This window comes from Ptychodera flava, chromosome 5 (genome assembly GCF_041260155.1).
Source record: "Ptychodera flava strain L36383 chromosome 5, AS_Pfla_20210202, whole genome shotgun sequence".
In the NCBI taxonomy this organism is placed as follows: Eukaryota; Metazoa; Hemichordata; class Enteropneusta; family Ptychoderidae; genus Ptychodera; species Ptychodera flava.
Genome location: NC_091932.1, coordinates 590,002 through 605,349, shown reverse-complemented (window position 1 = coordinate 605,349; position 15,348 = coordinate 590,002). Strand labels below are relative to the sequence as shown.

General features: G+C 37.2%; 1 protein-coding gene across 11 annotated transcripts in view; it reads right to left on the bottom strand.

The window, feature by feature from the left end:
* The window catches only part of LOC139132396 (probable 3',5'-cyclic phosphodiesterase pde-5), a 243,066-nt gene that overhangs the window by 57,090 nt on the left and 170,628 nt on the right, over positions 1-15,348 (bottom strand). For all 11 annotated transcript variants that reach the window (XR_011552272.1, XM_070698733.1, XM_070698724.1 and 8 more), the window contains 4 exons: positions 12,645-12,696; positions 11,596-11,738; positions 4,492-4,584; positions 3,580-3,648 (listed from right to left, as the gene is read on the bottom strand). Coding sequence is in view for 10 of the 11 variants with exons in the window: in XM_070698733.1 (XP_070554834.1) it covers positions 3,580-3,648; positions 4,492-4,584; positions 11,596-11,738; positions 12,645-12,696 (357 nt within the window). In the remaining variant the exon portion in view is untranslated. The remainder of the gene's footprint in view (positions 1-3,579; positions 3,649-4,491; positions 4,585-11,595; positions 11,739-12,644; positions 12,697-15,348) is intronic.

Genomic DNA, 15,348 nt, shown 5'->3' with positions numbered 1-15,348 from the left:
AGCCATAATGGATCGTATCACAAAACAAATTGAGGTGCATATCTATGACATTGGTCAATGTCCTTGTACCAACTTTGAATAAAATTGGTTGAAACATGTCTGTGTTATGGCTCTGTACATGAAAAAATCGTAATAAAATGGCCGCCTGACGGCCATATTGGATTGTATCACAAAACAAATCAAAGTGCATATATATAACATAGGTCAATGTCCTTGTACCAAGTTTGAATAAAATCGGTTCACATGTGCCTGAGTTATAGCTCTGTACATGAAAAAATTGTAACAAAATGGCCACCATGCGGCCATATTGGATCGTACCACAAAACAAATCGACATGCATATGTATGACATAGGTCAATGTCCTTGTACCAAGTTTGAATAAAATCGGTTTAGATATGCCTGAGTTATGGCTCTGTACATGAAAAAATAGTGTCAATGACACTGTCCTCCCATTTTACAGAGATACTAACTACTAGTTACACACATGCTTGACTAAGAAAATTCCATTGCAAGTCCAAATTAATCTTATACCCCAGCAATATGAAATGCTCCATCTCATAATGACTTTTACATATCTGACAGAAAACAACCCTTAGGACTGGAGACTATCATGTTTTAAAGCAATCCAACAAATACTTTGGGAGAAAATGATTTTTTGACAAAAAATGGGGAAAATTGCCCCAAAAATAAAAATATGAAAATTTCACCACAATTTGAACAAATCTGACAAAGGCCAACCCTAGGATCATACATACAAGTTTTCAAGGCAATGGGATGAGCGCTTACAGAAAAAAAAAATTTTGACACAAAAACGGGAAAATCGCCCAAAAAATACAACTTTCAAAATTTCACCACAATTTGAAGAAATGTAAGTAAAGTCACTATAAAGAGCCTACAAACCAAGTTTCAACCAAATCTGGCCAGTGGTTACAGAGTTTTAGCAATTTGCAGGAGTTTTCCTTTTTTCCCCTTCATTTGCATATTTTTGACTTTGACATGTTTATTTCAACAAATTCACATCTCCACCCCTGGGTGCATCTGTCCACCAAATACTAAGATGGTAGGTGCTGCGATTTAGGAGTTTTTAATGTGGACAGACATACATCCGCACATACTAACTAACATACATACATACAGACAGACAGACAGACAGACAGACAGACAGACAAACAGATAGACATGCATACATGCAGACATTTATTTTTACAGCTTTTAACCTCCAACAGCCGACCAACTTGTCAATATCAGATTGTTCAACTTAATACTACTGCTTGTAATAATATAAACGAGAGTTAATTACATTCTAATTAAAGTAAACAAGACTTGCTTATCAAGATTTACGTCATAAAAAACAGCATATCAGTCAGGTTATAAAGAATCTTCACCTGGTTATCTTTATCAGTATTTTCATCCTATTAACCAAGCACATTTTAACTTTCAAATTAACATTGCAAGTAAGTTCTGTTGAATACGTTGAGCCTGTAGGTACTCAGAGAAAGCACACTGAAGAGACAAATGTTTGAAACTTAAGAAGTTCAAGGTCATCAAAAGCATTATAAGGAATCATGTAACACTTTCATTGCACTGTTTACACAGATTGCATAATTGCTATAAATAGCACATGAGGAATCTTACAGCCAAGCTTTACCATAAAAACCCTATCACTTTGACCACTCTTTTAATTGACCACTCTTATTTTTTTCCTCAAAACGTAATTTTATTTTATCCTTACCAAGTCAACCATAAATGGAAATTGGAACTTTCTCTATCTCTATTTATTTGACCAACCTATCACGACAAGCTATTATCAGCAATTTCTTTTAGACAACATACAGAGCACAATATATGATGGTTCAGAATATGTCAAAGTTGGGATTCAGGAAAGTTGCCTTTACATGTTTTAATCCTCCAAGTTGGTAGGCATTTCACTATGAACAGTAAAAAACGTTGAACTTTCTAATAATTCTACACTAAAATTATTTTGGCTTTGTTGATTTCCTAATTAATTCAATTATTTAAAATCATATTAATTATTGGGGGGGGGGGTGAATTGATAGGGTTTATACAGTACAAGAGTTACATACAATGTCAGTCAAATTCAGTTAAAACATCAATTACCGTCTAACGTTGCATCATTCCTATAAATAGCACCTCAGCCTGGAACAGCACAATCATAATCTGCTCATCACACAGGCAGTACTTGACTTTGAATGAACGATCTACGACAGTTCACCTATGTACCAAATTTGAAAGCATGACAAAAAGTACCAAAAAATTTTCAAATTTCAGCTTGAGCTCACAGAGTCATCTTCAGATCACTCCTAGGAACCTGAACACCCAATTAGAAAGTAATGGCATACACAGTTTCAAAGAAGATTTTTTTAACCAAAAATGGCGAAAATTGCCAAAAAATACAAATATGTAAATTTTGTCATAATTTTGATGAATTCTATTTTGAGTTATCACAAGGCACCTGCACGCCAAATTTTAAAGCCATCCGACCATTTGTTTAAGAGAAAAAGATTTTTTACTAAAATGGCAAAAAAAAAGAAAGAAAAAAATCATTTAAAATAGAAAGCATCAAATATTGACATCAAATCTATATGTTTGAATGAGTTGGGCCTAAGGTACCTAAAACCCAAATATGACAATGATCAAATGAGTAGTTCCTGAGTTATTGATTTTTGACCATTTTCTCTGTTTTTTCTACCACATTTGCATATCTATGTGACTAAAGAGTTCATTTTAACAACAGCACATCTACACCATATATGGCATCTCTACACCAAAAATCAGCTTAATACGTGCAGCGGTTCGTGAGTTTTTGCATTGGACGGACAGACATCCATACATACATACATACATACTAACATACATACATACATACAGACAGACATCTCACATACAGACTTTTTTCAACCATATAACCTCCCAATTGCCATATATGTATGGCAAATGGGAGGTAAAAATCGTAACGAAATGGCCGCCTTGCGGCTGTATTGGATCGTATCACCAAAAAAATTGACATGCATATCTATGACATTGGTCAATGTCCTTGTACCAACTTTGAATAAAATCGGTTGAAACATGTCTGAGTAATGGCTCTGTACATGAAAAAATCGTAACAAAATGGCTGCCTGGCGGCCATATTGGATCGTATCAGAAAACAAATCGACGTGCATCTGTATGGCATATGAAGTAAGCCGTGTACCAAGTTTGAATGAAATCACTCCAGGCATCTCTGAGATATCTGTGTGAACGGACGGACAGATGCATGGACATGACCAAACCTATAAGTCCCCCTGGACGGTGTCCGTGGGGACTAATAAATTTGGATTAAGTCAATTTGATGAACCTAGAACCTTATTGAAAACTATCAGAAAATGTTTAATGAGATGCAGAACAAAACATTCTTAAGGAAACCACATACCAGTTACTTAACTATCAGTGCAATTAAAAAATTGTAAGAAGTTATGGGCAAGGTGATACGTGACAGACCATGAAATAGAATATTGAAAAACCATCTATTTGTTAGGTTCCATATTGTGATACCAGAGATAGAGCTTTTGTTTTACTTACTTTCCTCTAATATAAATTGGCATACATAGTATTGTCTTGGTAACATAACCTGTTTGTACATCAACATCCCTGCAAACAAACAGAAAATGATCTCAGGTTACCAAAGGACTATCGTGTTGCCTTTAAGAAATATGCAGACAATAGTTGAAAACAAAATCAAATAATATATTTTCAGATTACTAACATTGGTAATACTTTTTAGTAAACAGTGTGCCTTCTAACTGATGACATTTCTAAACTGGATCAATTTAGGAATTTCCAGAATTTCTTTGCATCAGCCCTATACCACTAGTACATTTAGCCCTGTACCACTAGTAGTCAATTTAGCCCTATACTACTAGTGGTACATTTCACTCTATACCACTAGTGGTACAAAGGAACACTGAACAGACAGACTCTTTTGGATAACATTTGATTTCGGTATCTCTTTCTCTTTGATGCCAATCTCATAGTCTTGCTGGAATAAAAAACAAAACATGTTGCATTTTTTTCATGCAAATATATTTTTGGTTTCAATACTGCAATAATGTAAGCTGAATGGGTCATCTTGAAACTGACTGATCAATGATTGTTTCCAAGAACAGATTCAGCCGGTCTTCATAATCAAATATGGCTGACTGTGTAAAATTGTCACATTTCACCTTGGCTGACTTTGCAAAATTTTCACAATTTGATATGGTTGACTGTACAAATATTTTCTCAATTCAATGTGCCTGACTGTATACAATTTTCAATTTAATATGGCTGACTGTGTACAAGTTTCACAATTCAATATGGCTGACTGTGTACAATTTTCCATTTACTACAGTTAACTGTGTAAAATTTTCACATTTCAAATGGCAGACTGTGAAAAAGTTTTCAGTTCAATATGGCTGACTGTGTAAAAATTTTCACATGCTTTCCTTTGCTTACCTGTTAAACCTGTCATCAAGGTATGCATCAGGTATGTTTAACGTTTCACCAGTTGATGCTACATGCCCAGCTATTCCCTTTTCCATTGGAAACCTAGTAACAGTAAACACATTGACAGTTTCAATTTAACTGGAAGGTTGTTGCATGTCAAAGTTAGCACGTCTAATGCCATGTCAACCGTCATAGAAGCAATTATTACATATGTACCACAGATTACCAATTTGTTGGCAGCGAAATAAAGTTGGTATTTTCACAGACAGAGATAATATAGTCCCTCTATATTTTTTGCATTTTCTAAAAAACTGTGACACTTTTCTTAGTATTTTAGCTTTTGATTGAGTTAATTACCACTTCTTTTAAATATTTTACTAATTGCTTGCTTTCAACAAAGTATTTCACGTGTTTTATCAACTTCAATGCATTTCAGAAACAGGTCACGTGCCATTAAATAATGTTTACATAAAAAACCATGGTTAAGAAATTATTTCACGCTAAATTATGCAAATTAGCTATTATCCCGTACTACTTCCTATTGGTAAATATTGTCGCCGGGTCCTGAACAACAATAAATACTGAAGCGGATTGTGTATCTGTGGAAGAAAAGTCATATTACGATTGGCAGAACTGTATTAATTTCGAACATTTGGAATCAGAATTTTATTATCGAAGTGAAACTAATATCTTGGCACGGACGGAGCAAAATACTGTGACTACGCTGGAAGCGGTGTACTGGCGAAGCCATTGACATCTGCAAGATTTGCTGCGGTCTCGACCGAAGACGTCAAAGCTCTAGCTCTCGTCAGGTTGCAAAAAATAAACGGAAACACCCTTATGAAAACGCGTCCCGAAGTTGCTGTTTTCAACGACTGACTTTGGGCAATACCAGCGCAAACTTGTATACTGGAGAGTTTCCAAACTCAGACCCACGACCGTGACGTAAAGCTTGCCAGTTTACGTCAGCTGGCGTACAGAAACAGCGACGAAGAATATGATCTAGATTCGTGATCGGTATCCAGTTACAATAAATCACTCGCATATGAAGATCAACAACGGCAAATGAGTAATATTGAGTGGGGTTGATGACAAATTCAACCCGTGACCTCGGTCCGTGAGAGAGGGACCGGACCGTGCCGTGATCGAGCACATCGACAAGCGATAGTGCAATACCCGTGTCGGCCATGGCAAAGACAAATGTGATAGATCGGCTCCTGCAATAACGCGGCAATCAGTACTACGCAATCCTTGCAATGGTGTAGCCAGCAAGTTCAAAACCAGTTACCCGTGCTATTATCAAATCACCGGAGGAGTCTCCAACTTCACATTCAACATCGCGGCCTCAGAAAACTACTTTTACAGCGTCTTTCTTCGCCAGATGTCCGTGCACCACCGTGTTTCATTCACCGTAGATCTGACAGCCGTACTCGGACTCTGATTAGTCTAATTTCGCGTACAATTTTGAAGTTTCAGTCATTGTAATTTTTATTACAATTGATCTTGTTACTCTAAATACCAATTTTGTTCACATGTATTTAAAATATTTAAGATTTCTGTCCGAAAACGTCTTTGTGTGCGTATGTTTTTGTTGTCTTAGTCGAGATGGAAATACAGTGACATAGTGAACTCAGTACCCTGCATCAAACATTTGCATATGAATGGTAGAAAGTTTCCCTTAGCCAATCAGTGAGCTCACAGCTGATGAAAAGTTCATTGACAACATATCAATGCGCACTATAGAGAATCTATATGCAAACAGGCCGTGTCATGATAACCTGTTTTTTTCGACGGCGATCGACAAAGTTGGGGAACGTAACTATGTAATAATAACAGAACCCCATGGCCTTGGAGGGCACTCTGTGGCGTTCCGAAGGTATTTCCCGAGGGATACGGTGTATTCTGCCTGTACTTTTCCTCGCTTCGCTCGGAAAAGTACTGGCGGCAGAATACACCATATCCCTCGGGAAATACCTTTGGAACGCCACAGAGTGCCCTCCAAGGCCATGGGGTTCTGTCATATTATTGAATACTAGCCTATTAAAGACTATTGGCATATAAATACTCTATTGATTAAACATTTTCCTACTGGTATACTGAAACACTTTTAAGAACGGCCAAGACTAACTACACCTGGCCATTTTGTCTCTTCTGAACAGTCAGACAACTTTGGTCGCACCAAAATGTTTATTTCTGCGATCATCCTTTCTTTGTTTCCAATGCAATAAAGTTTTGCATGATACATTAACATTAAAAAGAATAGGAAGTTGTAAATTGTCTTCTGATATTCACATTCACAACTTAAAATGTAAACTAACTAAAGATATAATCAGGACAATGGATGAATTAAGAACCTACTTTCAAGCTTTACATAAACACATCTGTAAAGTGCCCATTATTTTTTCCTTCTAGTCTGAAGTGTTTGATGAAGTAGGTTGAAAACTAACACTATAATATTTGGAGTTAGTCTTATAAGTTTTGACTGTGGGAATATTTTGGCAAATATCTGCCACTTGTACTCACAACATAGAAGTCTCACTCCAACTAAAATTATGAAGTTTTTGCATAACTTTCTGCAGTTCATCTCAAACAACTACCAAACATGACTAGAAATGTATGTTGTCTACGATGTAAACGAGCTTGTTGATGTGTAGGCTGACTGTCTAGAAGTTCATCTGTGCATTTTCTGATGATTTCTAATCAAGCAATTTCAGCAACATTTAGTTCTTTTTTTTTAGGGATTGTCAATGCAGTGAACAATAATACTTGTTTTATTGTAGTTCAAATGGGCCCGGTTTGAGGCTGTGAGTGGGACGGTCCTGGGATGAAGCCAAATAACAGTTAATCACAATTAGCTTCAACCTTAGAGCGTTCGCATACGGATAGCCTTCGTCCACAAAGCTATTGTTCCCTCAAACGAATAGCAGCAATGGCAGACGGAGGATACACACGACATGCTAACTGCACAAGGCATCCAATCAACCGATGTCCTGAAGTGCCTCAACAATCAAGACATTGGACTTAACCTGCCTATTGGCCAACGCGGACTGCTCCGCTCATGGGCATGGAACACAAAACCAGCAAAACAACAGGCACCTCAAGACCAACCTGCACACGGAAGAGAAACATCAGGGGTGACAAGAAAGTCCCTAGCCAAAAATGCAGAGCTGATCCAACTCCTCAAAGTGTTTAGCAACGATGTGCTAAAAGACATTGTATCAGACCAGCACATCACTGCCCAGAATCCAGCGAGGGATGAGGGTAAAGCGTTACTGATTCTGGACTTCTGTATATAACCGCAAAGATTGCTTCGCTGGACTCTACCAACGAGACGGAGCTTGCAGCTGAAGGGGCAGGTATGTAAGGGTAGCTCAAACCCCTAACTGGGACCGCCAACTGGGACTCCCAATTGGCTCAAAATGCACTCTGGGACCGGTCCCAGTTGGCCTCCAGGACCAGTCCCAGTTGATTTCCAGGACTGGTCCCAGTTGGCTTCAAAATTAACTCTGGGACCAGTCCCAGTTGGCCTCCAGGATCAGTCCCAGTACACTTCAGGAACACATATAACTGTGAACTGGGACCACTATGATAAAACCCAGTTACTGGTACTTCGTACTAACAATCTGTTAATGTTTTCATTTTTTTACTCTGACATAATTATAGGTATACGCCACATTTAACAGATCCCAACTAAGGCCAAAATAATTTATTCTTTGTTTTGCATCTGTGTGCACAGCACATACTAGGTTTTTTCCTACTGCCAAGGGTTTGAATAGGATTTTACTGCCTACAATTCTTTGTTTACAAAATTTTACATTTTATAGTGTAATTTATGATGATCACGATAAAAGGAAGTTTCTGATGATTTTTGTAAAGACACTTATGTTGTTACATGCACCCTTAATCTCGAAGGGGACATGAAGCTAATTATGTGGACCACCTGGCAAGTGTAGACATAAACCTGACCAAGTTTGTCTTCCACAGTAGATATCAGCCAAGCCCGAATCTTAAAGACATTCATTAACAGCGGCCTGTCCACGAAAGACACATTACTATCGGGGATTACGCACAATCATTTACAACGTCATCAGTTTTATCGTATGATCATGAGTATCACGAGAAAGAGACGACAGACTCTGTCACATGGGGATACATAGAACTCCATTTATTGCTGTATCACCTGGATAAACCACAAACTATTCACCAGGCAAACGGAAATGCTCCCAAGAAAAACACTAACGAAGGACGTCAGGCGCCACAGCTTTGTCACACAAGAAACCGGAATCTGCTTTGATTTTCAAAAGTCAGCTGCAACTGCACTTCCTGCCGTTTCATGCACGTGTGCATAGAGGATGGCTGCCGCCAAGACAACCCACAATACCGCCACAATTCACTACTCATCCAAGTACGGGGTGGTCAGTACTAGCATAAGGTAGCTAGCCTTCTGATTGATTGCCTGGAAAAATGCGAAAACGAACTCAAATGCGACATTGATTACCACTACGTATTAAGTGGCATAAAATACAGTTTCGACATCATCGACCCTGGCACCCTCTTCAAAATGTGTCACAAACGAACTATGCATCATACACCGATCCAGCTTACTGCAAGGCAGTATAACAATAAATTTTGCACAAAATATCAGCAGGAAATTACAAGATCACGAACAGTAAACCGCACATTATAAGCGGCCTTGGTGCTATACCCAAGAAGCAATCAAACAAGGTTAGACACATTCACGATTGCAGTCAACCTGCCGGCAAAATTGTGAACTAATATGCATCTACAAACTTGTTCAAATAAGAAACTATCAATCACGCTGTCACTCTGTGCAAGCCAGGATCGTACCTGGCCAAAGTCGACCTGAAATCCGCTAATTGCTCTGTATACCCATACGTGTTGACTCACAGCATGCTACAGGCCTACACTGCAAATTCCCGCAGCGTCAAACTTGGACGTATATGATATTTGTTGCAGCGAAGAGCCCGGAAATTTTCACTCGCATTACAGGAAGTATTCCAGAATGATGCACAGGAAAAGTTATGATGTCGTAATCGTGTATCTCAACGATTTTGTCGTAATCGTGTATCTCAACGATTTCCTAATCACCGCGGACTCTAAATTAGCATGCAAACAAGCTTTTAAGGCTTTGCTACAACTACTTCAGCGACTTGGATTTTTCATACACTGGGAGAAGGTGGTCGAGCCTAAACAATGCTTAACATTCCTAGGGATCGAGATAAACGCGAACACACAGACTTTGTCCTTAGACGGTAACAAGTTACAAGAGCTAAGCGACCTCCTGGAATATTGGCTTCTGAAGTGGCGAGTGACAAAACGCGAGCTTCAGCAACTACTTGGTAAACTCAACTGGGCGGCAAGAGTTCTTTGCGGCAGGCGCACATTTTTGCGGTGACTCATCAATATGACAAACTCGGTCTCACGGCAGTCTCATCACATACGCCTTAAAAGGCAAGCGAGAGCAGACATCAGCTGGTGGGCGAATCTCAGCAAAACTTTTAATGGTACAACATTCTTCATAGAGGAAACTCCGTTGCCCTTGCAGATTTTCACCAATGACGCATGCTCAGCAGCGGGAGTTGACATTTATGCGAATGATTGGTTCTAGACGCGATGGTCAGCGGACCATCCAAGTACTGCAGATGCGCATATCAACCTCAAGGAACTTTATACTGTCCTGCTTGTGTGCAGGCGGCGGCATTGCTTCTTGGATAAACGCCACAAAGTGGTATACATGGACAATACCACCACCATGTATATAATAAACTCTGGCATGTAACATAATACAACAGCCATGGAGTGGCTGCGCGAACTCTTTTGGCTGTCAGCAATCTGGAACTTTCAGATTACCATCAGATACGTCAAAACTAATGATGACGACGCGGACTCCTTATCGCACCTGCAGGAAATTAAACACTACTTCAGAACTTTAGACACCCTGCTAACTCGTGAGACACACCCTTTACAGGAATAGCACTATCATATACGTGTTTCCACTTAATCCACATTGCTCCAGGACCTTTGCAGTAAGAACTTTCCAAACCTATTAAAAACCATGGCCTCTCTTAGTGACAATGACGCTACTTCCAGGGCGCTGGAGGACTAGTGCCTACCACTAGTTTTGGGGGTCTTTTGCGGAAATCGGCTCGAAGACAGTCACCATTGTAATAAAGTTGTTGACCTTGACCCCCAACACTTGTGTCTGATCAGTATGTTGTCAGTAAAGGCATCACAATAATACTTGTTTTAATTATTGTAGTTTAAATGGGCCAGGTTTGAGGCTGTGAGTGGGACGGTCCTAGGACGAGGCTACCTAACAGTTAATCACAATTGGCTTTGACCTCAGAGCGTTCCCCACCCTTCCTCCCAATTGTACTAGCTTCGAAATTGAATGTTTTTTACTTTTGCTCTTTCGTCTTTATAATCTGTATCTTAATATGCCTAGAGTGGCAGAAATTGGCTTGTAGCCAGTCAACATTGTAATAATAAGTGGTTGACCTTGACCCCAACACTTGTGTCTGTTTGTATGTTGTCAGTATAGGCATCATTTAAAGTCAAACACACTGTGCATTTTGTACATTGATGGCTACAAACCAAGCTGTTCTCAAGGGGCTTTACACTAATTTAGAGTAAAGTTACAATCTTGTAAAAATTTGCAAACTTATTTTGGAAAATATCATTGCCTCTGTTATATTGCAAGTCATACACAATAACAAACAGAAACAGAAACCTGTCCTTTGTGTTGATTCATGTTAAACTTTGAAATTTTGATGAAACATTAGACTGAGACTTCAGAACAGTACCTTATGCCTAATTCTCATACAAATCTTCATACTTTAGTATGAACTCCTTTATACATGATGGCTGACAATTATTTACACCAGGAATTGCTATTATGGAGATAATACGTACAGCTAATACAGATAGCACAGCACAAAGGAAAGGGCCATGCCTCAAGTCTGTGTGGTTATAGTTGAATACATACACTGTATTAGGATTTCATATGACAACCTTCAACTAGTAAGAAGAACTGCAATGGAAATGTATCACTGTGAAGTTCAACTCTAAAGTGTAAAAACACTAAGCTGTTACCTGATCTCTTTCTGTGTTTTATTTGCTGGTTGGGGTCCCTCTCCATTTCCAACATCAAAAATTCTTGCATATAGTTCTCTCGTTTTGGTATCACACAAAAACAAGGATGCTCTATCTGCATTGACTAACTTCTGTGCATAGTTCTGAAAAAAATCAAAAGACAGTCACACAATCCAATATTCAGCTGCAGGGTTCAGATACATTAATTGTCGCACATTGTATGCTTTTGCACTTTTCAAATAATTTGTAATATTCATAGAGCATATCATTTATGGCATTCAACTTTCATAAGTTGTCTTGGACATCATCACTATAATCTGTAAAAGTAAGCAGCAATAACTATATCTATGGGTGAATTTATTACACACAGACTGTGATATGACAAAATAACATTTGCAGCAGTTAATTGCTGCTTTGTCAATCGCCTCAACTGTGTTCTTTTTAATACAAAGAATAATTAAGCATTAGCAATTCTAGTGTTTCATTATGAAAGAAATGGAAATTGGTAAGTGTCTGTGGGTAGAGACACCAATTTTGTGAAAGTTTCAAGTAGTTTTGTAGATGGGCATACAAAATAGTTTGAACATGTACAGGGAAACAAGTTGCACCTGTTTTTGTCAAAATATACACCATGTTTCTGAATAGACATAACCACAGATGTTTATTCATCAGCTTTACATGCAAATGATCACCTAACTTTTCATTGCAAGTTTTACAAATAGCTTAATATTTATAGTATCTCAAAATCCTGCTCATCAAAGAAGTTATACTTTCATTTTTAGCAGCATCAGGGTTTTGAGAATGTACTTCTGTCAAACATTGTCTGATGATAATGTTAACAAAAACATACTATCTTATCCAGGATTTGTAAAGTAGAAAATCTCAGACAGATTCAAATGTCTATTTGGTACAAATCAAGGAGACTTATGGGTAATTTACTGTCATAAGAAAGATGTTTAACTCTAAACCTGCCATTCCTGGTACATGTACATTCAGCACTGGTACTAGTACAAAGACGGATTTATGTTTAGTGTATATAATATACTCACCATAATTTTCATAATGACAGTGTCCATACTAACAATATCTTGAAATATCGACCTAAAATTTGGATATCACAATTAAAACACTTAAAAACCTGAACAAAAAAATTTGCAAATGTACACACATATATGCATGCTTGATATTTCATAAGTGAATCCGAAGTACCTCATTATAATATATCAAACAGTTCTGCTACAAAAGAACCTCTTTATAGGCCTATGAAATATGGATATCAACAGCTTTACAAAAGTACCTGTAATCAAAAAGCTAACCTGCTTTATCCATCAAATGATGTCACACTATCAGCTAATATCAGATGCTAATTATATCACTTAGTTGGGTGGAGGTTTGTGATAGGTACAGCAATGCTTAAAACATAGGGCCAAAGTCCCTGAAGCTACTATAGACATGGATACAAAATTAAGTATTTCCTGACTGTATGAAATTATCTCACTAAGGTCACCCTAGGGACATGTAAACCAAATATTAAAGCTGTCTGACCAGCGGTTTTGAAAAAACAAGCGACTCAACAGTTGACAGAGCTCTGCTGTGTTATGAAGAGAATAACCTTTTGTGACACATGTATTGATGAACAAGGTGGATATCTTTGATAGCTCATTTCAGGATGGCCTGACCAAAAATGGAAAAAAATTCTGTAAAAATACAGATTTGCATATTTCATCAGACTATATTAGTCTATAATAGCAAATAAACGAGAGTTAATTACATTCTAATTAAAGTAAACAAGACTTGCTTAAATCAAGATTTACGTCATAAAAAAAACAGCATATCTGTCAGGTTATAAAGAATCTTGAGCTGGTTATCTTTTAATATCAGTAGTTTCATCCTATTAACCAAGCACATTTTAACTTTCAAATTAACATTGTACGTAAGTTCTGTTGAATAAGTTGAGACCGTACGTACTCAGAGAAAGCACACTGAAGAGACAAATCTTTGAAACTTAAGAAGTTCAAGGTCATCAAAAGCATTATAAGGAATCATGTTACACTTTCATTGCACGGTTTACACAGATTGCATAATTGCTATAAATAGCACATGAGGAATCTTACAGCCCAGCTTTACCATAAAAACCATATCACTTTGACCACTCTTTTAATTGACCACTCTATTTTTTTCCTCAAAAAGTAATCTTATTTTATCCTTACCAAGTCAACCATAAATGGAAATTAGAACTTTCTCTATCTCTATTTATTTGACCACCCTATCATGACAAACCATTATGAGCAATTTCTTTTAGATAACATAAATGGTGGTTCAGAATATATATCAAAGTTGGGATTCAGGAAAGTTGCCTTTACATGTTTTAATCCTCCAAGATGGTAAGCATTTCACTATGAACTGTCAAAAAAAGTTGAACTTTCTGATAATTTCACACTAAAATTATTTTGGCTTTGATGATTTCCTAATTAATTCAATTATTTAAAATCATATTAATTATTTTTTTCTGGGTGAATTGATAGGGTCTATACAGTACAAGAATTACATACAATGTAAGTCAAACTTTGACCAAAAATGACAAAAAAATTCCTTAAAAATACACATTTGCATATTTCATCACAATTTGACCAAATCTAAGTTGGGTTATCCCTAGGGACCTGTATAACAAATAACAAAGCTGTCTGACCAGCGGTTATGAAGAAGAAGATTTTTTACCAAAAACACCTTTTTTGGCATTAATTTGCCTATTTTCAACAATATCAAAAAATTAAAAATATAGTTTCTCAAAATCATATTTTTCATCTACACAACAAATATCAAATCAGTAAGTACTGCGGTTCTCAAGATATTTGAGTGGACGGACGCCTCACAAACGGACATACATACATACATACATACATACATACATACATACAGACTGACGACGGACGCTGGACGGATACCCATCCCAATAGCTTCTATAGACTATAGTCTATAGTAGCTCAAAATGTAACACAGATAGTCAACGATTAAAATGATCGTGGTTTTCTAACTTGCTTTTAAATAAACTTAAATTAAAATGTACAAAAATTCATGTGTTGTACACGTAAGCCAGGGTTTAATTTCAATTGATACCGTATTTCATGAAGAATGAACGAAATGCTGTAAATGTTAACAGGTATAAAGTGATCACGCACTTGACTTCCTGACGACATGCCAGTGGGCGTGCAATTACATATAACCTTCACAACTACCCATATTTGGATAACATTTTTATTACATTCTGTACATTCTCTTAAACCATAAAATATTACTTTACTTGTTATATGTACGATGGAAAGTGGACGGTTTTGAATAATGCCAGAAGTAGCCCAAATCCAGTGTATTGAGATATTATCAAAAATTGCATTACATTGCCATAAAATGTGAACTACTATAGCTATATCCATCAGCAAATACTGTCATGAAAATTAAACTATCTTGTGACATTAAAGAATTCAAATACTTTAGGCTGGTATTACAGAACTTCATTGACAAAAATGATGAACTTTGAAGGAGACACAAATTCCATGATAACTGTGATTTCGATGAGCAATGTATTCAGTGCTGAGCATTATCAGCATTCACTGTAACTGTGGCTCTTGGTCATCAGCTTGACACTTTGATGCATTATTCAGATTTGAAAGTACTGTTAACAGATTTTTCAATGGTTCAAATGTTATGAGCAATATCATCAAATTTTTTATGGTAAAATGGTGGTTTTGTGTTTTA